A 26,189-nucleotide genomic window follows, 5' to 3' on the forward strand; every position below is an offset into this window, starting at 1 on the left:
GACCAACTACACCTGTCACCTAACAGAGTAACTCTTCTAACCCGCACATCATGTCACAGGAATTGCTAAAGTTGCAACAAATCAAAACTGGAAAAAAAGACCTTGTTATCCGTATTTATGAATATAACTTATAAACTGAAAATGCAAAATGCAAGGGACCAACATGTAGATATCACATATTCAATCTAAAGATCCGAAATAACTTGATGTGAAAATATAGTAAAGAATATCTTAAAAGTTAGAACTGAATAGTATCAACCAGTTCACCAGTGACCTCCTTGGAAACTTATTTGATTAAAAACTAGTAAAAACTAAATAATGTGTTGATCAGACATATATACAAATGTAGCAAAATGAAAAGAATGATAAATATAAAATTCAGGATAGCAGTTAATTCTGATTACCTCTGAAGGGGAGTCAAGATGAGAGAAGGAAGGAATGCATAGGTAGATGAAAGTTATTGATAACATTCTAATTAATAGTATGGATGGCGCGTTCCTGAGTAAATGTTTAAAAGCTTTTTGATAAATTAACTTTTATAATGAAATAAGATTATGCCTGGACCAATTACCACAGTATATCATGAACCGAAGATTATAACTAGTAAAATTCTATGTTGCCAAGGTCCATTTTGAAAACAATAATTCATATTTACATACAGAAATTCACCTTTTATAAATGTTTCTTCCTAACATTAATATTAAAACATCAACAAACTCCAATCTTTTTAAACAAATATTCAGATTAAAAGAAGGATTGTGGGAATTACCTCAGAAAACCAAAACCAAAATCATTCTTCTCCCTAAATCAGAATAATACTCTCATATTGGTTTCAAGTTACTATCCCTCAGAGGTAGTTCAGGACAAACTGTTTGTTTGTTGTTGGGTTTTAATGAGAGAGTCTCGCTCTGTCACCCAGGTTGGAGTGCAGTGGTACGATTTCAGCTCACTGCAACCTCCACTTCCTGTGTTCAAGCAATCCTCCTGCTTCAACCTCCCAAGTAGCTGGGATTATGGTTGTGCACCATCATGCCCAGCTAATTCTTGTATTTTTAGTAGAGATGGATTTTCACCATGTTTGACCAGGCTAGTGCGAACTCCTGACCTCAAGTGATCCACCGCCTCAGTCTCCCAAAGTGCTGGGATTACAGGTGTGAGCTATGTGGCCAGGGCAAACATATTAAACAACAATCAAAAGCAAAAATGGGAAAAAAAAAAAAAGAGTCTATAGTTAAAGATTATGAAATGAATCCGTATTAAGATCTTGCAAATTTCAAAAAGTTTCAAAAATAGATATAAAATCTTGTATAAGAAGTTCTAAATCAAACTACCTTAAAATGAGAGCTGAAGCAAAACATACAATAATTTATAAGCAAATTTTGCTTAAGTCAAACCAGAAATATCAGTATATATATATATATTCAACATATTATTCTGAAATTTCCCAAGCATAAAATATATATTATAGCTAACAGTAGTCTATAAGACAAATATTAATGTGAAGACAATGCAACATAATATATATTGTTTTGTATTTACATTTCCAAATGCATAAAGGAAGAAGATTTAAGGTTACCTAAAGTATCAAAACCAAACATGAGACTTCATGCAAAGATGGACAAATTACTAGATTAAAAAACCACTTTTAAAATGCTTAAGTACTAAGATTCTTTATTTCAAATAAACTCTTACATCCAGAATTTTGAGGACAAAATGACTGTTAACTATTTACGAATCTGAATAAAATGTGGCAGTATTTACAAAGGTTGAGACACTGAAATCTAGTAGTGGTCAAATATTTGCTCTTAATGTAAAGGAAAACAACATAAACTGAAATTTTTAGAAATTGTAGTTGTCAATTTATCCACACAGGAAGCCAACAAAAGACAAAAATATCATCCTTCGGGACTTCAGTCACATACTCTAAAGATGAAAGGGCAGGGAAAAAGAACCATACATACAAAAATGCCAATGAGATTGTCTCTTTAAATTTTCTTTCAATTGAATTGATTAGAAAGGGTTACCTTAAAAGAAAACATAGTAATAAGTACTTATGTGCAAAGAGTTAATTCAAATTTATTCAAAATTACTTAGTGAGGTAACTTCTCAAATTTTACAATGAAGAGACCTACAATGTGCCAAGCTCAGTACTATGTACTTTATATCTACCATTATATTTTACAAATGATCTAATTGAAGTTACAATTAGAAGTGTGAGAAATGTAGTCTGATGACTTGTAAAGCCTGACTTACAGTGCTATTGGAAATTGCTTATTAGTAGCATTTCCAAATATATAGTGATAACAAAGTCAGAATGAGTACATTTTAATACTCAACAGAATGACTTCTAGGTAATTAAGGTAAAAAAATAAATAAATAAATAAACACCTAAATTGCCCAAGAACTAGGAAATAAAAATCTCTGTGCTCCAGCTAAGCTTCCACTCTGACTTCTAATTCACTGTACATCAAAGAAAATCAACTGGCCCTGACACATAAGGACTATTCCCTTCAGTGATCAGGCAGGTGTTGAGGCCAGAAAGAGAGCCTATTTTCCACAGCCCTTTACCTTGTTTGATCACTGGTTACTTTTGATCTGACACTGCCCTCTCTCTAGTAATGACTTCCCCCTCATAGACCCTACCTCACATCTGTCAGAAAGAATAAAGGGCATCAAACTGAGACCTGACAACGCCTATGGGCCATGCGATGTGTTGCCAACAGAATGTTCCCCAGCTCCCACAATTTTCAATTCAGTTTCTTTTGTTCTGGTAGGTAGAGGGTTAGGGTACCAATGACAGCAGAAAGGATTATGCACCAACTGTGAAACCAAGCCTTCTTGAATGTGTATCTTTTATCTTTGCTTCTTCATCTTCTAAAACGCTGCAAACTTCATGGTGGTTACTATAAAATACATATTCAACAAGTGCAATAGAAAGTTTGTTTAAAATCCTTGTCCAGGAGAAAACAAAGGACACAATATATTGTAATTCAACTATAAAGCTTTAAGTAAAAAGTTTCAAACGCATGGTGTGAGATTAGTAAAGGCCAGCTGTCAAAGTGCATGTTAATAGTAAATGAAACCACCGAAGTTTTACGAGGATCACTACTTAGTGGGTACTGCCATTCACTGTCTAAAAAATGGAAAAGTCCCCTAAAACAATGTAAGTATTCACAAGAAGCAATCATTTCAATTGTTAAATTACAAATTCTACATATTGGTGGGAGAATAAGGTAAAACAAAATAAATTCCGCTAGTCTTGTTTAAATAATGTGGTGAATATATACAACCTTTTTCTTAAGGCATTGATAGTACTAGTTTTTAAATGTTATAAATGAGAAAAATCAGATCAAATATCATTTTGATATCATTTTACTCACAATTTTTCAACTATCATTAAAAACATTTTGAGTTCTTGAATATAAATATTTGCACTCTCCTACCTCCCACACACACACACACACAATGCTATATGGCTCATTATCAGGCATGCAATAAAGAGATTTGCCAAAAAGCAGGCTTAGAGGATAGTATGACTTTCAAGGTTAAGGCACCATCTTAAAAAAAAAATAGTACTTTTTTAAATTTTGAAAAGTAGGACAAGAGGAAACTGCATGATTATAAGTTACAAGCAAATTTAATGTAAATATAGCATTATAATGCATAAAAACAAATAACCTTAGACATGTACTAATATAGAAGTTCAGAGATGGAGGGTAAGCACTAAGGTGATTACAAGTTGGTTCCAGTATCTGGAAGTTCATTTTTACAATAACTGAGAAAGGTATGCCTTAACAGAAACGGGGAAGGTACCCATGTCTAAAGAATTAACCTGTGACTCTAGGCAAATGCACACACTAGACTGACAATGATTTACCACTATTGAAGACCAGATGTGAAATACCTCCTATTATTATACTGATCAGCAATTAGCATAATTATATTCTTCTTAAAAAAACCGTTTCTGACTGTAATCTAAAAACATGATAATATAAAGTATATTAGAAACATGTGATTGTTTTAAATAGATTTTAATGTATGAAAATAGATTATTCTTATATACTTGGACTAACTTTACAGCAGAAAGCCATATGGGTATACTAGAAAAAGATATTACTTCTAGAGGGGAAAAAAAATACAGTTTAATCCAAGGATAAACAATAGTTTGGCAGAACCAACACTTGTCCACTTTTTTACCTTCTCAAGTTGTCCAAATGTCACTTAATCCTCCAAGAAAATGAAAAAACAAACTGCATTATTGTAACAAAATATCTATCCTTATTCTTGGCATTCTTTTCCCATTTTTGATTCTAAAAAATTGTTAGAACATATTAAACAAAAATATATATATATGGGAAGAATTTATGAAATTAAAAACTAAAAATTTTATATAAAGTATTTTTTAAAAAAACACTTGCCAGTGTAACTTCTGCATGATATATTACTCTCAAGGCATGCAATGCCAGTGTTCTGAACTAAATTTAATGCCAGATTTGGTGACACATTTGATTGGTACCAAGCAGCAAATATCTATCAAATATTATATTTAATATCTACCTCTAATTACAACAATAAAGTCAAGCTCTTCTGAACAAACTCAACCACAGAAGCAACTAGTTAACTTTCATCTTTTCAAGAATCAGGTAATTAAAGTATGACAAAAGAAAAGAGACCACACTTATTAGCAGTCTTGAGAGATTTTTGTTAGGGTTGCCTGAAACAGAAGGATGAAATACTGAAACAAACCAAATATCTTCAATGAGATGTACAACCATGTGAATGAAAATATATAATAGGTAATTTGTAATAAAAATGTTTAAAGACATTAAGTTTCAAAATCCACTTTTAAGAAATCATTTCCTAAAATCTACCTAATTCTTAAAAAGAACACACTTATTTGGGATTTTACTTCTCCAAACTATCATTGCCATTCTTCTTGTATGAATGCTAATGAAGAATCACTTGATATTGTTATAGAATAAAGTATATTTCACCAATTCAATTAATAAAAATTAAATTTTATGTCCTAAATGCTATACTTTTACGTACATATTAAAGTATAAATGGTTATGTTTAAAGTTACTGACATGTGTCTCATTTAAAATGTGATTTTAGAAGAAACTCTTCCTTCCTTATCTCAAGAATTTTTGGCCAGGCATGATGGCTCACGTCTGTAATCCCAGCACTCTGGGAGGCCGAGGCGGGCAGATCACAAGGTCAAGAGATCAAGACCACCCTGGCCAACATGGTGAAACCCCGTCTCTACTAAAAACACAAAAATTAGCTGGGCATGGTGGTGCACGCCTGCAGTCCCAGCTACTCGGGAGGCTGAGGCAGGAGACTCACTTGAACCTGGGAGGCAAAGGTTGCCATGAGCCTGGGCAACAGAGTGAGACTCCATCTCAAAAAAAAAAAAACAAAACAAAACAAATTATCAACAGATTAATAAGAAGTAACTAAATACAGGAAGCTGACAGAATACAGGAAAGTAAAAAATGTGAGGTAATTCTCAAACAGTATTTGCAAAAAAAAATAATATTCACCTGAGCTTGAAGGTAGTAATGAACACATTCTGGAAGAAAGATAAGAAGAAGAATGATAAATGAAGTATAGAAAGTAAAAAAAAAAAAAAGTAATGAGACAGAGACTAGTAACTGAAGAAATCTTTGAAATGAGCCACTACACATTCTGAAATGACAAAAACAGTATTTTGGAAAGAACACTGCTGGATTGTAGATATGATCAGTAAGAGTCAACCTTTAGAAACATCTTAGTTCATGAGTGAATTCAGAGGAATATATACAATGTATATTTAACCTTTCATACTTTTTTCCATTAAATTCTTCACACAAAAAAGCTTAAAACAATGAAAAACTACAGAATGTATACTAGATTACATAATGAAACTGCCTACAATTATATACGATAAACAGAGATTTATCAGTATACTAATGAAATAAGAGTATATGTGTGTATATTAAATCGTGTCCTGCAACAATTTAAAATGTATGAAATAGAAAACTACAAAATTATCTTCAAATACTTACAGTAAATATTAACCTAGTAAAAAGATAAGGAAATTTTATCATGTTCTCAGAGAGGTTAAAATGAAAAGCTAGCAGAACATGATGCAAATAATTTTATAACCTCTAGGCATTCATTTGGACATTTAAGCAGTAATGAATATAAATATATGCCTTCTTCTTTATATTCTCAAAGATATTCAGCGAAAGGGAAAATAAAAGAAAATCACCCAACTATAGTTCAGTAAGAAGGACTCTGATTTACAACTACTTTTCTTTGTATTACAGTCTCAATATATTTATTTATATGTCTTATTAAGTGAACGATAACCATCTAGATTTTATGCTCCAATCAAAAATAGCCAATGAAGATCTGGTAACAGACACTACAAATTTTTTACCCCCAAACTCTCCTGAAGTAACTTGAGTACTTCTACCATCATACAATAGAAATCCAAAATAATGAAATATGGCAGCCACTAAAGAAAAATACTATACTGATATAGTCTGCAACCTAGATGTGGCTACACAAACTAAGATGCAACAGAAGAAGGGTTGGAAAAAAAAGTATCAAAACAGTATGGACTTACCTGGCTTTTAAACTTCTTGGCTATTAAAATCTAGATGATATAGCTAACAACAACAACAAAAAGAATCCACCCCAAAACTCACATGACTATTCATCCTTCTAGTGCCTATCAGGTAACTTTATGTTCAAACCTTTGAAAATAATTTCAAGAAAGACAGTAAAAGAAGACAACTAACCTAATATGAGTGAGCAAAATCTGCAACACTAATAGGAACAGTACTTAACACAGGTTTAGATAGAAATATCGCCTGTATATTTTTGCCTGAAGACAGGGTTGTCTGACAAAGGCCCAAGTGCCATAGGACATTCACAATAATGTATCTTTGTGATAATGACTACAATAAAATGATGGAAAAAGTGCATCCTATTACCTGGAAGTCAGATTCAACTGAAGTCTGTAAACTATATTTAGAAAGGCAAATCTTTATTTAAAAAAGAAAGAAAGAAAAAAAGGTAATTCTCCAATTCTCCTTCCTTTAAGCCTAGTCACTGAAATAACTGGGATTATTAAGTCTTGGATATCCTAAAACCCTAGAACCTTATTACTGTGGATAAAAACGTAAGTCAAAACTTCTTCCTAAATCCAAATAATACATTTCACTTGTTGACTGACAGGCTAGAAAGGTAGTTCAGGAACATATTCTCATAAATGATAGGCTTAATGTACTACTAGCATGCCACTACCATCTAACCTTTATAAAATTTCTATTTGCTAAGCCTAATGAATCAAGTCTTTATCTCAACCCACTATCTCCTGTGGCCAACACTTGAGCACAAAGCCCAACACTGCACTTCCACACTTGTATCTTAGAGATAATTTATTTTGTTTCAAATCTCTGATTTTAACAGGTAGTCAAAAAAGAAAGCAAATAAAAATTAGATTTTTATTTTAAAAAAACAGGACTTAAACTACAGACTATATATGTAGGGAAAAAAGCACTAACAAAAGAATTACACTAAAAATAATCTACCAATTACAAATTTTAAACCCAAAAGAAGCACTCTAGAATTTGATCCAGAAAAAAATATATTTTTAAAGAATACTTAAATACTATTTGGAATTTCCTATTTTTAACCATAACAAATTCTGCATTATTCACACTGGGATATCTTTATCTGAGTTTTTAATACTAAGCTAGCTTCCTCCTGAGATCCTATTTGCATTTGGTCATCTCCTATCATCAGCTGATGAGTCCCCAGAGTTTGTGAACTAATTTTAATATTACTAAACTAATATAATTAAGCAGGTAAATCTGCTGGGTAAAAAATAATGCATTCCAAAGAAAAATTGTTTGGATATCATCCAAGTCACTGCCTGTCTTCTATACGACACTGGCACACAGGGAAAGAAAAAATACACCTTCATTCTTTATTGCTCTTTATGCCTTCAAATAATAGAATATAACTCACTTATGTTCCTGCCAACATATCTGATTTTAAAACAAACAACCAACCAAAAAAACAGCCGTAAGAGAAAGATACCAATAGACTAAAAAGAGAGTAAGAGGATAAGATCTAGCAAAGAATTTAAAATGAGTAAAAATGTATTTATTCTTCAGAATGAAATTATACTGTCAAAAAACTTGTTTTAGGTCAGGCATGGTAGCTGATGCCTACAATCCCAGCACTTTGGGAGGCCAAGACAGGAGAATCACTTGAGCCCAGGAGTTCGGGACCAGCCTGGGCAATATAGTGAAACCCTGTCTCTACTTTAAAAAACAAAAACAAAAACAAAAAAAAAACCTTGTTTTAATTGAAACTAGATCTTTCAAATACCACTTTAACAAAATAAAACTGATTTCATTAACAGTAAGAACGTACAAGTCAACATAATTCTGAAAAGAATTATATTCTAGTTGATCAGAAGTGCATGTTGTTAAAGACAATTATCCCCCCCAAAAAAAACCCTTGAGTACATTAGTGACTTTGGCTGGATAAATTTGATACACAAAGAATGGCATCATTAATGTGCTAACTAGGTCAAAACAATTTACTTACTTGAAAAGTGAAAAAATGTTTGACTCTTTAAACTATTTTAAGCTTTTATTTAATAAAATATGTCATCAAAATATTTGAAGTGATACATTTTTTAAAGCATGCTCAATGCAGTAGTAACCCATCTGTCCCTAAACCAACATTTATTGAATGTCTATTATATTCCAACACTAGGAGGGATGAATAAAAAGATGAGTACATACTCCTGGCCCTCAGAAGAGTTGACACTCCATCAGCAAGATACATCTCTAAATCATGATTTCAATTAGCAGTAGAGAGTGATTTGACATGATCTAGAAAAATTTGAAAATGTACATATCTTAGCACCATATTATATATACTTCTAGTATATGCCCTAGAGAAACTCTTGAAGATGAGCACAAGAGATTTATACAATAATTTTATTGCAATACTGCCTCTGATAGTAAAACAGTGGAAGCAATGTAAGTGACCTTCAATAGGGAATGAATAACCAAGAGATTTATACATATAATAGAATACTAACAATGAAAAAGAATGAATTATATTCATTATGGCTAGATCTCAAAAATAAAAGTAAACATGCAAATTGTAGACTCATATATACTTTGTGAGACCAGATATTTAACCATACGACACTAGATAAAAATTACATGCGACCACAAACTAAATAATACCACATGTCATGGTTATCCACATAAATATTAAAGTATTTTTTAAAGCACTTTACATCATCATAGCAGTTGCTCTGGAAGGGAACACTGGGACAACAGTATGAATGTAAGACAACAGAGACTTGAAGTTTATTTGTTTTATTAATTCAAGCAGCAGCAGCAGCAAATTTAATAAAATGTTAACAACTGTCAATTTACAGGTGATGGGCATACACCTGTTATTACTCCTTTTTGTATTCTATATTTTTCTTAATTTTTCAAAATAGGAAAATAAAACAAGAATTAAAATCTGATCACATTTCACACTTGCTAAAATCTCATGCTATAATTCTTATTACCTAGAGACTTTCAAATTTCACAGCATGACACTGAAAAAAATTTAACAACCCGGTCCCTTCTTTCTTTTCCAGACCAAATATGAATACTTCTCTACTATCCAGCCTATCAACCTAGTGGCACTGTAACACTCACCACCTATTAAACATTTCCCATATTTTTCTGATGTTTTATCTTTGTTAATGCTCTTTCCCATTACTGCAATTACCTTACCCTAAAATATGTCTGCTTGCATATTCATCACATCACTATATGTAATTCAAAACTCAGTTCAAATATCACTTACTATTTATAAGATTTTCAGATTCCTTCCTTATCCCTCACATAAGAATAACTATTTTTGCAATTGGTTTTTCTATAGCACTATCATGAGACCAGGATCTTCTCTCTTTGGCAGTGTAACTCTTGTTTAATTCTTCAACACCTCTCACAGTGCCTGAAACATAGTAACTGTTCAAATGTTAATGGAACTGAATGAACATCTGAAACAAATGTTAAGGAACAGAGTACAGACTTATCAGTTCATGAATTCATTAAAATTGCCACTAAATCTTCTGGACAAAAATCAAATGCTACTAGCTTCTGAATCGAAATATCACAAAAATATAAAACACCATGTTTGCAATACAGAGAAGCTTTGTATAAAATACTGCAATTCTATTATTAATTATATTCATATTCATATAAGATTAAGATCAACACTAAATGCTAGCTTTCCTCTTTGATAATTTCAGTAATTTTCCTAGAAAAAGTTTTAAATACACTTCTGCTGGTACTTGCAGCTTCTCCTGCAATCAATTACCACCCTAAAAAATGATTTTCTACTCATGCTAATAATTAACTTCTTCCTTTGATGTCTCACAGCACTGGTCAATAAGTGTTTTAAAGGGAGATAATGTCTTTTGGAAGTTGCTACTTGGTTCAAAGGTGTGTGGATTAGCATTACAGGTAATATATCCACGCAATCCAAAGGGCTAGCGAAGAAAAGTTTGGGAATCTTAACAGATCTGGGTTAGAATTTTGACTTTGACAGCTACTTGTTGTTAACTTCTTTATGCCTCAATTACCTCACTGGTAAAATTGGATAAAAATAGCTACCTCATGTGGTAGTTATGAGGATTAATTATACAAAACAGCATAGTACCTGCTAAATTAACAATACTCAATAAAAGATAACTTGTATTAAATATTTTCTATTACCAACAAATGACAGCAAAATGCTGAAATGTAGTTGCTATAGTCTAAAGGTTTGTGTACACCCAAAACCCATATGTTGAAATCGTAACCTCCAAGTGATAGTATTAGGAAGTGGGATCTTTGGGGAGTGATTAAGTCATGAGGGCAGGGCTCTAATAAATGGGACTAATACCTTTACAAAATAGGCCACAGGGAGCTTGTTTGCCTTTCTACCATGTGAGAAGGTGTCTATGAACTAGAAAGTAAGCCCTCACCAGATACCAAACCTGCCAGTGCCTTAATCTTGGACTTGTCAGCCTTCAGATCTGTGACTAACACATGTCTGTTGTTTATAAGTTATCCAGTTTATAGTATTTTGGTACAGCAACCCAAATGGACAGAGATAATAAGATAAGATTCAATATCTCTTGGTCACCTCCTTTAGAATGCCACATTCAAGTATTACTGTTCACTGGAAACTACCATTCTGGGTTTAAGTAAATGCCCCATCCATTAAGAGGGGAAAGAACACTGAAGGCAAGTATATACTCTGGATGATTTTGGAGGCTAAAGTGAGTACTTGGCCCTTTTGTACAAAATCCCTCAAAAATGTAAATTATTTATGTCTGGTATTACAATTAAACTCACTTCAAAAGGAATATTTGAGAAATAAGACATAAAGAGTATCGCAGGGGGGCTACGGTTGCGGACAACCAATCTCCTTAATATATTAACTCTTATGTATAAACCCATTAATATATTAACTCTATGGTGAACAGTAAGAGTCAGGAAATGGAAGCTTTCACATAATGCTGAATTAACTACTGCTATTTAAACTCTTGATACAAATGTTTATCTTATATACTACTCTAGTTTATTATTAACATGGCTACCAATTTTTTCACCTAACTGCTACAACAGCCTCAAACCACAGCAAAGAGAAAAAAAAAAAATAAACTGTCAGTGGCTAACAGGTAAAATCAGACTAGGTGATACTAGGCATTGATACAGCCCAATTCAAATTAGTAAACTGCAGAAAGCAAATAATAGGCTTCAATATCCTCTCTCCTGATAGGAGAGGATAAAAACCTTTATTGAAGCCTTCTTGTGTTTTGTGGCAATGGAACCCATTTGGTGCTTTACCTCTTAATCTCATTTAGTCTGATCCTCATAAGAACATGTATGAAGTAGTATTGTATCCTTTCTGCAAGGAGGCAAAACAAAGTGCAAAAATTAAGATAACTAAAGCAAGTCATGTGAGTATGCATCAAGGTTTTAACCGAGTTCAGTGCAACTCAAAAATGGTGTTTGCCTCCATCTCCCGTTAAAATGCTTTCAGCCTGGGGGGTGGGTGGGGGGAAAGCCTAGAGAGGTGAATTTGATCCTGTATCATTCATGTAAGTCTCCAAAAGATAAAATCTAAAACAAAATTGTTACAGCAGCAGCCAAAGGACTCTAAGAGAAGTCACAGAATTATAAAACTAGTAAAATATCAACTAAGAGATTGAAAAGTAAACATTCACAATTAACTTTCAAGAAATCAACTTTCAATTAGGAAACTTTAATCATTTCCCTATAACTTTCTGAAATCTATTCATAGTACATTACTATTTTCTTGACAACTGAGTAATCTATAATAGTTTACAGGCCAATTATTCAGAGTACGAAATGTAAAAAAATAGACCAAATACACGCATAACACATACAGATCTACATCAAAAATGCTTTGACATAGGACATAGCACAGAAGCTATTTTTGGAATAACTCATAAAATTCCAGTACTTTAAAACATCAGCCTGTATAACAAATGACATGTAATCTATCTGACCTCATCATTTTACAATGGAATAAAAAGCCACCCAAAGAGCTTCTCTGTCCAAAAAGTAGAGAAGCAGATCTGGTACAGGGAAATTAAAGAAGCAGAGGAAATATACTTAACTGAGGTTTCTAGATCATTAATAACTATATGCTCAAACTAAATACGACTTAAAAATAGCTTTGTGGCATGCACTATTCAGAAGTGATATAAAACCTATCACTAGAAGAGAGAGACACATACAATATGCTAGACCCTCACTGCAGTTGTACTCCTCAAATCTATTTGTATAGTCAACATAAGAGTTTTACAGCAAATGCAAACTATACCTATGTAGGTACATGACACTTGTCTCACTATTCTGCATCTAAAGCCAGGTGCGGTGGCTCACACCTGTAATCCCAGCACTCTGGGAGGCCAAGGTGGGCGAATCATGAGCTCAGGAGTTCAAGACCAGCCTGACCAACACGGTGGAACCCCATCTCTACTAAAAATACAAAAAAAATTAGCTGGCATGGTGGCTTGCACTTGTAATCCCAGCTACCCAGGAGGCTAAGGCAGGAGAATCTCTTGAACCCAGGAAGTGGAGGTTGCAGTGAGCTGAGATTGCGCCATTGCACTCCAGCCTGGGCTACAGAGAGAAACTCTGTCTCAAAAAGAAAAAAAATTCTGCATCTAAGTCCTCAGTCCTCTGCTTCACTATAACTCATTTAAGGCATATCATTGTCCTCACTTTCCATATGAATAAAATTTCTCCCTTATAAACACAAGAATCTTTCCCCTATTCTAAAGTTTATCTTACTTAAACCAGTGCCACAAATAAAAATGTTCTACTATCTTACTACTTTGTGTAAAATGGTAAGATCATCCTGTAGCATTCTAGATACAATTTTTTAAAATAACTTAAGAAGAAATTTTCCCATTAAGGTTACATAAAGAACAAAAATGTAAAATAAATCATAACATCAGCAGCAACCATCAGTAGAAACTTATAGAGGCATTATATCCTTATAGTTACATCAAGGACACAAAAGCTATGTCACAGAAATACACAAAGACAATGCTGCCATCTAAAGGCCAAGATATAATATGAAAAGATGTATGTATACTCAAATACTATCAAAACAGCTTGATAGTTTAAGTCAGCAAAGTTTATACGAAAACTATGCTACCATTATTTTTAGACTATGCAATTAAACTATAATACTCCTTTTGAGAAGATTCAGTTTATTAAGAGAATTAGCAAAATAATTTGACTGATTATCAGTATTTGTCAAAGCATAGGTGAAATTCTTTTGGTATTCTTTCTGACAGTGTTCTCTGTACATACCTGTATTAGTTGCTACTTTAAAATATTTGCTGTTAACATTACTAAGAATATGTGTCAAAGTAAAAACATTCTAATTACTTAAAATTGTGGCTTTGCAAGTATTTAAATATTTCTCCTTATTTCATCAATTTTAAAAATACAAACTTCCAATGGGAGGTTAGGTATCAATATCTCAATAATCCAATAAAGAGTTCAAATTATTCTAAATTTCCTTTTCTAAGAAACTTAAATGGGAAGAACTGTAGTGAATTAGCCTTTAAGACTTGGCAAAATTACCTCAAATTTCCAATGAAATGAAAATGTTTAATAAAAAAACTAAACACAAAACTGATTCCCTTCGCATTTAAGTATATAACATCTTTTTAATGTACCAAAATATTAGGAAAAAACTAATGTGAACATAACAAGAACCTTCAAAACATAAACAGTTGCTTTTTGGGGAAACCATTGGCTAAAAATTGTTTGATGTGCCAATAAAACTATTTTTTTACATTTACTCAACAAGAAAAATAAGAGTCAACAAATATCCTATTGCTTGAGAAATAGAAAACTTCTAAATTGAGATCACCATCCTTTAATTTACCTTGAATGTAAAGTGAAAACCAAAAGTTAGATAACAAATACAGTTGTGATGCCATAAAAACTACTATGTTTTACATGTCTCCTATAAGTCAGAGTTTGTACTAGACAATTTAAAAATACGGTGTCATTTAATCCTCAAAACTATAACTAGCAAATAGAGATCAATAACCTCATTTACAAATGAGGTGTAAAGAACTCAAGTAACTTTCCCAGGGTCACAATGCAAGTAAGTGAACACCAGTATTCAAAAATTCAGTGTCTCTAACACAGACCTAACTTATCTTTACAAAATCCTGCTGTCTCAAGAATGACCATTACATAATAATTATTAAATGTTATGAACCCCAAAGGGCAATAAAAAGATCTCTCCATTTTTGAAATACAACTAAAAAAGCAAGTCTTCTTTGTGGTATACTACACATTCAAGACTACCCTGACAACATTTTCAAATACAGACATGCATTGCTTAATGACAGGAAAATGTTATGAGAAATGTGTCACTAGGTAATTTTGTTGTGTGAACATCACAGAATGTACTTAAACATTCTATGAGCATACAGAAAGCCCTGGACTATATGTTATAGCTTTTATTGCTCCTAAGATGTCAAGCTGAACAGCATGTCACTGTACTGAATACTGTAGGCAACAATACAATGGTATTTCTGTATCTAAACATAGAAAAGGCAAAAATACAGTATAATAATCTTACAGGACCACTATTATATAAGCTGTCCACTGTTAAACCAAAAATTGTTACATGGCCCATGACTGTACGCATGCTATTTTTCAATTTGAAGAACTCCTACTGGTGCCCCCTAGTGACAACTTTTTCTTTTAACTGATATGATGTACCTATCATATAAAAATGTAAATGCTTTGGAACATTATTCAGCCATAAAACATAATAAAGCTCTGATACATGGTAAACGTGAATGAGCCTTGAAAACATCATGCTAAGTGAGACACCAGAAACAAAAGACCACGTATCACGTGATTCCATTTATACAAAATATCTAGAATAGGAAAACCCATAGAGAAAGAAAGTAAATTAGCAGTTGACAGGGACTAGAAGAAGGGTAAAATGGGGAGTGATAGCTAATGGGCACAGGATTTTTTTTTAGGGGTAATGAAAATATTCAAAAATTTGACATTGGTAATGACTGCACAACATGGTAAATATACTAAAAGCTGATGAGTTGTACACTTTAAAGAGTTTTGAAATGTATTTTATGTTAATTACCTCTCAATAAAAAAATTGTAAGATTTTTTAAGCATAATACATTAAACACGTCTGAGTTATCCATGTACATGCTTAAAATATAAAATCTATGTAATTGCCCATATTATATACTCTAAATTATTGAATCCCATTTTTTATCATACTAAGTAAAAGGTTCTATTTTACAAGAGTACATTTTTCTGGACAATAAAAAATTTCTAACTGTCTAGAATTATTATAATCCCCAGAGATACCAGAAAGAACTACAACCATAGACAAACAAATTCGATTTTTCCAATTTACCAGTGTTAGTTCACGGTCCACATTTAGAAAAGATGCATTAGCACATGCTAATGAGGGATTTTTAACATGCAGGTACCACACACAAACACCATCTATTCAGTTAAAAGATCAATTTATAAAATCATCACTTTAAAATAATTTTTGCTTTTGATTAAGTAGTATTTGAACCATCACAAGACAATAAGCAGAAAAAAATTATAAATAAACTTGAAAGAATTCAAAGGTTAGGAACAAAACGAACAACACAAGGATGATAACAAGTACTTACTAATTTGTTTTCCTGCATGTATATCCTTTGTAATTTCAGACAGCCCTTAGCTATGACGATCATGCCTTCATCTGAGATCTTGTAACACTGGCCGAAATGAATATCTTTGAGTTCTCTGCATTTTGAGCCCAGCTGTAAACAAACAGATTTAGCTGAATGCTCAAAAAATAACAAGGCAACATCTTTCAAGTGAGATTTTCATATAATTTTTTGAAAATAACCATGTCAGAGTTAAATATTTATGTTACTTGTAAAATAAGATAGAATGTAAGCAATCCATAATTTAAAACAGTAATGTATAAACATTTTTAACCTTCTAATGTACCTCCTTGTTTCAACCAACTCATATTACAAGCCCGCCAAGGTATCTGTATTCCTTAACAGTTCAAAATTATATATTTATTACTCCAGTATTTTTTTTTAAAGACAGGGTCTCGCTGTGTTGCCCAGGCTAGAGTGCAGTGGCTCAATCATGGCTCACTACAGCCTCAACCTCCTGGGCTAAAGAGATCCTCTTACCTCAGCCTCCTGAGTAGCTGGGAGTACAGGTGTGTGCCACTACACCTGGCTACTTTTTAAATTTTGTTGTAGAGCTAGGATCTCACTGTGTTGCCCAGACTAGTCTCAAACTCCTGGCCTCAAGAAATCCTCCCACCTCAGCCTCCCAAAGTGCTGGGATTACAGGTGTGAGCCACTGCACCCAGCCTCTCTTGTGTCTTAATAGTGAAGAAAAAAAAATAACACTTAAAGGAATAAATTATAACGTATTCATAAGACTGAGTATTATACAACCACTAAAATTGGAACAAACGTGACAAAAATGTATGTAAGCTGTTATAGTATAATCCAATTTTATAAAGAAATTATGCATAAATGCATACATATGTATTTGTGCACAGAAACGGGACTGAAATACATACCAAGGTGTTCATAGTGGTTAATTCTGATTATTGCATGAGTTTTTATTCCCTTCTGCCTATGAATCTTCTCTAATTTTTTTTAACAAACATTGCTTTTATAAGAAAAAAAAACTTACAAGTTCTGTCTCAAGTAAAGTAATGACATCAGAAATACATTTGAGTTCAGTTACTTTTCCAGAGGTGGTGATAGATATAAACTATATTATTATAATCTAGGCTGCACTACTACCAATAACATATTCCTACAGAAATGTAAACTCCGTGAAGCCAGCAGATTGTCTATTTTATTAAATAAGGTATCTCTGGTGCCCGGTATCTTACACTTAGTTGACACTTAATAAATATTTGTTAAATGAATGAAAAGGCTGATCAGGATTATGTACTATAAAGAAGCTCATTTTAAGTGGGCAAATACAAGAAACTATGATTGTGGCCTCATACACTACTAAGTTCCACAGTTAATTCATGGGTTCTAACTGGCCCATGGAGAGAATTCAGAGGTTTCAGGAAAGCAGATTTTTTTAAAGTACATGTTCATTTTTTATGTTATCCTCCAACTGAACTTTAGCCTTTCCTTATTATATGAAAAACGCTGCAGTAGCTTAGCAATACCTGAGACTTTGTAAGCAATAGAATCAAAGATTACTTCATATATCACTGTTGCAGATACCTTGAAATATTTTTCATTAGTATTCATCATGCTCATTAGATATCAGATTTGTATTGAATTCATTAAAAGAGGCATATATATTTCTACAACAAATGTACAATGGCATGTCACTATACCTAAGCAAACTAAATCCAAAGCCAACAGTGGGAAAAGCAAAGAAGTCTACTAAAGAACTCTCAACAGATTCACATATGTCTGGCAGTGAGGCTGAGGTTGGGGCTAAAAATACTAGAATTCTTGAAAGTCTGTTGAAAAAGTAGTTAAATCCTCAGATCACCTCCCCATTACTGCACAGTCTGACCTTGCCTTTTTTCCCACAATGCAAAAAAAATGTAATCTCTGGGGAGAGCAAAACATAGGGTTTTTAGACTGGGGTATACCACATATAGCTGAGAACCAAAGCACAATGGGGAAAATATGGGGATTTGTGAAAGTTTATTCAGTGAAAACAGAGGAATTCAAAGAAATATTTCTATCCAATTTTCCAGAATGAAAGGGTATCAACTTCCAGACTGAAAGAGCTTATCCATGTGTCCAGCACAAATAACAAAAACAGACACACTGCAATGCAAATCATCATAAAGTTTCAGAAACACGAGTTTAAAGAGATTCTACAGACTTAGAGAGATAAACTTTATAGAAAGGATTAGGATGAAAATGCATCAAACTTCTTAACAAAACTAAAAGAAAGCAACAGTCCAATGCCATCAAATTCTGAAGATAAATTATTTCTAACCTAGAATTCTGTGCTCGGGATTCAGACTATGAATTAAGTGTGAAAGTGGAATTAGAGATGTTTTCAGACATACAAGTTATCAAAAGATTTACCTCCCATATACACTGTATCGGGAAGGTATTAGAATCTGCGCTCTATAAAACACGAGAATACACCAAGGGAAAGAAAACATGACATCTGGGTAACAGAAGATCTAACCCAATAGCAAGAGAATGGAAATCTTAAGGATAACGGTGGTAAGATACTAAGATGACCACTAATGCAATCACACTTGTATATGAGAAGTCCAGACTAGACTATCCCAGGCAAATCTGCTTTAGGGCAGTAAATGTAACGAAGTATTCAGATATAGACATACTAATGCAACTGGAGGAAAGCTTTGGTCTTCATTAGTGTTAAGAGTATAAAAAGTAGGTAAAGAAATAAAAAGACATTTATTAATTGCAATGAAAACAAAATGCTTTAGAGAAAAAAAGATAGGTACATAATTATAGAATGTAAATACTGAATACTTATTTAACAAAAATTATAATAGAATTATGTTAGAAGGATGAGAGGATAACACACAGGGAAAGAAGTATAAGTGAGCTAAATCCTTACCTTCGATAGCAAGGAATCAGCAATAAACAGTCAAAAGTGAGTAAGTTTTTTAAAAAATACAAACAGACATGGCAGGGGAAAATGTTTTCTCATTCTGTAGGAAGCCAAATTAGTCTGATTCCCAGTCTCTCCACTGATTATTCTGTATTTAATAAACTGGGTATTTTCAGCTCGTATGTATACTTCTTCCCCTTGTGAATAAACTGCACGCAGGGAGCAAGCAATCTTTACTTCTTCATTTGGGGCCACTCTGCTGGTTAGCCTAGTCAATGACTAGTCAGTTAGCCAAACTCCAGAGTCAGGTTAACAATCCCATTTAGCACTGTTTGTAAGCAATATTCTCCACCTTAGATTTTCTGAGTGCTAAAGCTGACATCTTGCTCCTCCATCACTATTTGTCATACTTATCAATTTGATAACATCCTGTACAGTGAATAGGAGGCCCCATGAGACCTCAACAGTTAGTACACCAGCTAGAAACATGGAGAAATAAAGGAACAGAATCTATATATTAACAGAAGGAATAAGTGTGGTTTTTGGTGAAGTCTCAGACATCAATGCGTGTGGACAAGTTGGTAGAGCTTCAACTTAAGACCCGTAAATCACAGCGCCGCAGACTGGTAAAATAATTTAAACTGACTACATGGTGTTTTGACATTGAAAAGTAGCTTTGGTGGCTTTATCCATAAGGAAATGACTTTTCATAGAGGCCACATGGATAACCACACAAAGATGAGAACCACGTGGATGGCATATGTAGAAATTACCAGCATGTGAGGTAAAGTTAGATATGAGGAACAGTGCCTCACAGGAGAAGCTATTATGATTTACTACTACTGAGTAAAACTATCATTTATTCTCACTGCAGAAACTGACACTCTGTTTTAGACATCACTGGATATAACCAGCAAGACCGGACCTAAATCAGTGCCTATCTGCACTAAACACCATTACACCATCCATAAATGTCCTAAGTTCCAGACTATCCCAGCATTGTAAAGTCAGTCATTATAACTGATATACTTACAATTTGGCTGACAGTCTTTAAATTTCTCAATGTTGTATTTGTCTATGACCCACAGAAAACCATTCAGAAGGCATCAACCAAACCCTACAAAAGCATAACCATTAGGATGCCTTAAATCTAGCACAATTAGTACTCTACCTAAAAACCATAGAAATAGAATACAAGTCATCTTCTTTTGGAGATGGAGTTTTGCTCTTTCGCCCAGGCTGGAGTGCAGTGGCGCGATCTCAGCTCACTGCAACCTCTACCTTCCAGTTTCAAGCAGTTCTCCTGCCTCAGCCACCCAAGTAGCTGAGACTACAAGCGCCCCAGCTAATTTTTGTATTTTTAGTAGAGACGGGGTTTCACTATGTTGGCCAGGCTGGTCTCAAACCCCTGACCTCATGATCCGCCTGCCTCAGCCTCCCAAAGTGATGGGATTACAGGTGTGAGGCACTGCGCCTAGCCGAATACAACTTTTTTAAGTAAAAAATTATCTATCCAGGAAGAAAGTGCTAGAGACACTGGAACTCTACCCTGTCAAAAGGGAGAAATCCTCGTAAGTGCCCTGGCGTCCAGCTGAGACACCAAAAAGATGGTACCTTGGGAGCAAGAACTATGCCTAGAGTAAGGCCTATTCTAGACCATCCAAGTTAGAGGGATTTGGGAAATATCTTGGGCTTTCCACATAATAAAGCATAAAACTGAACATAAACAAGGTAAGGATGATCATTCAGTAAATATAATGCTTGCTTTAAAAGAAAAGATTTCTGGTTTTCAGTCTGGCATGTAAGGAGTTTAGAAGTTGCCACTCTGCTCTAAAAAATAAAAAGCTAAACACACTGAAAAATTAACAATTCTTTTTAGATCCATCAGAGAAATGAAGACACAGACCAAATCACTGCCACAAAACTGCAGAGACAGGCAGATAGAGAACAACTACTCACCAGAAGAGAAACTACTACCAGAAACCTCAGCAGGAACCAGGACTAGAGTAGGAAAATCTAAACTCTGCATTTGCCAAAATACTTGAGGCACAGCATGGATAAGTCTGATAATTAAAAATTCCAGGGGGACCTAGTTATAAGACAATACTCATGCTTTTGTGAGTTTTATCTACAGGAGCTCTACCAGGTCTTCACGGTGAATACTGGAGAAATCACCTCATGCATACACCAGTGAGAGGACAAAAGTAACCATTTTGAAATATGCCAGAGGATTCTATTATTCTTAACAAGGTCTGTCCTCAGGAGGAACTATTTTACCAGAGCCTAACCTGTGGGAGTTTTGTCAAAGCCTAACCTTCCTAGGGGAAGGAAAATATTGAACTCCAGCCAGCTACAGCCTTCCATGTAAGGAAAGGGATATACCAAACTCCAGCCCTCTCTAGCCATCCTAGCCCACCTAAGCATAAGGGGAAAAAAAGAAACACTAGTAAAGGTAGCCCAGTGGCACAGACTTGCCAAAATATTAAAACCTAGTCCTAAAACTATAGATCATTTCTCGTCTCCCCACACCTAACCACTATATTACTAAAGGCCCATTTAGGAAAGTTGCCTTTCCCAGTATAGGTTGAGTATCCCTTATCCAAAATGTTTGGGACCAGAGGCATTTTAATTTTTGGATTTTTTCAGATTTTTGAATATTTGCACTACATTTATCAGTTGAGCAAGCTTAATCTGAAAATCCAATATCTGAACTGTTCCAATGCGTATTTCCTTTGAGTGCATGTCAGCACTCAAAAAGTTTCCAATTTGGAACATACTGGATTTTGGAGTTTTTAATTAGGGACACGCAACCTGTGCATCGTGTCCACATTTCAATGAAAAATTAAAAGGCATACTAACAAGGAAAAGACAATTTCAAGAGACTGAAAAAAGCATCAGAACCAGAGTCAGATATGGCAGAAATGTTGAAATTACCAGACCAGAAATTTTTTAAAACTATGATTAATATGCTAAGAGCTTTAATGGGAAAAGTAGACAACATGCAAGCACCAATAAGCACTATAAAAATATACATTAGTAGACTGGACATGGTTAAGGAAAAAGTCTGAGTTTGAGAATATAACAGAAAGTTCCAAAACTGAAAATCAGGAGAAAAAAGACTGAATAAAAATGAACACAGTATCTAAGAACCAGAGAACAACTACAAAAAGTATAACATAAGTGAAAAGTAAATACTAAGACAAGAGAGACAGGAACAGAAAAACGTTTGAAGCACTCATGACTAATAATTTACCCAAATTAATATCAGATACCAAACTATAGACCCAAGAAGTTCAGAGAATAGCATGAAGGAAAACTGCAAACAAACAAACTAAAAACTACACCTAGGAGGCATATCATTTTCAAACTACAAGAAATCAAAGGTTAAAAAAAAAAAAAGAAAAAGAAAAAGTAAGAAATCTAGAAAGAAGTCAGAGGATAAAAACACCTTACCTACAGAGGGGCAAAAATAAAAATTATATCTAACTTTTCCTTAGAAACCATGCAATCAAGAAGAAAGTAGAGTGAAATATTTAAAATTTCGAGTATCATTAAAAAGTCAGGAAACAACAGGTGCTGGAGAGGATGCGGAGAAATAGGAACACTTTTACACTGTTGGTGGGATTGTAAACTAGTTCAACCATTATGGAAAATAGTATGGCGATTCCTCAAGGATCTAGAACTAGAAGTACCATATGACCCAGCCATCCCATGACTGGGTATATACCCAAAGGATTATAAATCATGCTGCTATAAAGACACATGCACACGTATGTTTATTGCGGCACTATTCACAATAGCAAAGACTCGGAATCAACCCAAATGTCCATCAGTGACAGACTGGATTAAGAAAATGTGGCACATATACACCATGGAATACTATGCAGCCATAAAAAAGGATGAGTTTGTGTCCTTTGTAGGGACATGGATGCAGCTGGAAACCATCATTCTTAGCAAACTATCACAAGAACAGAAAACCAAACACCGCATGTTCTCACTCATAGGTGGGAACTGAACAATGAGATCACTTGGATTCAGGAAGGGGAACATCACACACCGGGGCCTATCATGGGGAGCGGGGAGGGGGGAAGGATTGCATTGGGAGTTATACCTGATGTAAATGACGAGTTGATGGGTGCTGACGAGTTGATGGGTGCAGCACACCAACATGGCACAAGTATACATATGTAACAAACCTGCATGTTATGCACATGTACCCTAGAACTTAAAGTATAATAATAATAAATAAATAAATAAAAAAGAAAAAAAAACCACAAAAGGCAGAAAAAGCATGGAAGACAAAAATATTGGCAAAGAACTAGGGGAACAAATAGTAAACATTAACAGACATGGTAGATATTAATTCAACTACAGAAATAATCTCTTTAAATATCAGTGGTCTAAAAACAACAATTAAAAGATTGTCAAAACGGATCAAAAAAACAAGACCCAACTCTACGTTGTCTACAAGAAATCTACTTTAAATAGACAGAAATATATAAATTAAAAGTAAATGAATGAAGAAAGATATACCATATTAATACTAATCAAAAGAAAGCAGAAGTAGCTATATTAATTTCAGACAAAGCAGGCTTCAAAGCAAAGAATGTTATCAGCGATAAAGGGGGACATGATATAATGATAAAGGAGTGAACACTCCAAAAAAGCTTAGAAATCTTTAAAGCATATGTACCTAACAACAGAGCATCAGAATATGTGAAGTAAAAAATGACAGATCCTAGAAGGAGAAATAAATGAATTCATTATTATAGCTGAAGACTCTTACCACATGATCCAGCAACCATGCACCTTGGTTATTACCCAAAAAAGTTGAAAAATTATGCCCATGCAAAAACCTGCACACAGAAGTTTATAGTAGTTTTATTTATAATTACCAGAATTTGGACATGCCCAAAATGTCCTTCAGTATTTGAATGGACAAACTTGTGGTACATAACAGGCAATAGGATATTATTCATTGCTAAAAATAAATAAGCTATGAAAAGACATGCAAGAACCTTAACTGCATACTACTAAGTGAACGAATCCAATCTAAAGGGGTTACATACTACATGATTCCAACTGGAATCATAAACATTTTGGAAGAGTTTACAAAGACAATAAAAACATTAGGGGTTGCCAGGAGTTAGAGGGGAGGAGTGAATAAACAGGCAGAACACAGCAGCGAAAATACTATATACTGTATCTATAATGGTAGATACATGTCATTATATATTGTCCAAACTCATAGAATGTACAATACCAAGAGTGAACTCTAACATAAATTATGGGCTTTGGAAATAATGATATATCAATGAAGATTTATCAATTATAATAAATGTATCACTCCGGTGGGGGATACTGATAATGGGAGGGGCTATGCATGTGAGGAATAGGAGTATGTAGGAAATATGCAAAATTTCTCAATTTTGAAATGAACCCAAAACTCCTCTTTTAAAAGGCTTTTGAAAGTCAAGAGTATTCACAAAAATTAGGCAGCAAACAAAATTTCAATATTTCAATGAATTCAAAAGTGATCTGGACAGTGAATAAAACTGTAAATTAAGAGAGTTGTAAATGAGAGAAAAAGTACTTAAAAGCAATCCTTCAGAAATGCTTAAAGAAGAATTACAATTATTAACTAAAATAAAACTGAGAATAGCTATAGTAACTTCAGACAGAGCAGACTTTAGAAGAAGAAAAGTTATCAGGGATAAAGAGGGACATACATAATGATAAAAGGGACAATACTCCAGGAAGACATAATAATCCTTAACATGTATTCATCTCACAAAAGAGTGTCAGAATATGTGAATCAAAAACTGTTAGAACTACAAGGTAAAATGGATAAATTCACTGTTAGAGACCTTAATATCCTTCTATCTGAAATGGAAAGATCCAACAGGCAGAAAATTAGTAAAGACATAGTTCAACTCAATAAAACCATTAATTGACTGGATATAATGGACATCTAGAGACCACTTCATCCAGTAGTAGAATACACATTCTCCTCTAACTCACATGGAATATTCACCAAGACAGACCGCATTCCAGGCCATAAAACACACATTCGCAAATTTAAAAGAATAAAAATTATACAATGTCTGCTCTCAGACTACAATAGAAATAAAATAAAAATCAATTACAGGAAAATGACAAAAATACTCCCAAAACACTTAGCGATTCAAATAACACTTTTTTAAAAATAATACTTTTAAGTTCTAGGGTACATGTTCACAATGTGCAGGTTTGTTACATAGGTATACATGAATGACACGTTTCTTAATAACACATGGGTCAAAGAAGAAACTTCAGAAGAAATTTTAAAACATTTTGAACTAAATGAAAATAAAAATAAAACTATCAAAATTTATGAGATACAGCAAAAGCAGTGTTTAAAGGGAAATTTATAGTTTTGGATGCTGTTGTAAACGAAATCGTTTGGATTCTATTTCTTTTGGGGTGTGCAGAAATACAACTGATTTATGGTATCTTGATTTTGTATCCTGGCACTCTGCTGAAATCATTTATTAGTTCAAATGGGTTTTTTGTGGTTTCCTTAGGGTTTTCCATTCATAAAATAATGTCATCTTCGAATACAAATAGTTTTACTTCTTCCTTTCCAATTTGGAAGCATTTTATTTCTTTTTCTTGCCAAATTTCTCCTTAGAACTTCCAGCACAATGTAAAACAGGATTGCCAAAAGCAGGCATACTTGTCTTATTCTTGATCTTAAGGGAAAAGTTGTCCATCTTTTATCACTGAATATGTCAGCTGTGGGTTTGTCACATATGGTCTTTATTATGTTGAGGAAGCATCACTCTATTCCTAGTTTGATAGGTTGTTCTGTTTTGCTTTTTCAAGAAAGGCTGCTTATTTCACTTAAATGCTTTTGCACACCAATTAAGATGATTTTTTTTTCCTTTCATTCTCTTTATGTGGTATATTACATCGATCGATATTTGTATGTTGAGCCAC

The 26,189-nt window shown here is 33.7% G+C and overlaps 1 protein-coding gene across 9 annotated transcripts in view; it reads right to left on the reverse strand.

The window, feature by feature from the left end:
- LOC116268530 (F-box/LRR-repeat protein 17-like) overlaps positions 1 to 26,189 on the reverse strand; it is an 87,609-nt gene that overhangs the window by 37,476 nt on the left and 23,944 nt on the right. For 6 of the 9 annotated variants that reach the window (XR_004181441.1, XM_031661818.1, XM_031661822.1 and 3 more), the window contains exon 4: positions 16,292 to 16,423. Coding sequence is in view for 8 of the 9 variants with exons in the window: in XM_031661818.1 (XP_031517678.1) it covers positions 16,292 to 16,423 (132 nt within the window). In the remaining variant the exon portion in view is untranslated. The other 3 variants (XM_031661816.1, XM_031661820.1, XM_031661819.1) reach the window with 3 other exon arrangements.

This window comes from Papio anubis, unplaced genomic scaffold (assembly GCF_008728515.1).
Source record: "Papio anubis isolate 15944 unplaced genomic scaffold, Panubis1.0 scaffold256, whole genome shotgun sequence".
NCBI classification, from domain to species: Eukaryota; Metazoa; Chordata; class Mammalia; order Primates; family Cercopithecidae; genus Papio; species Papio anubis.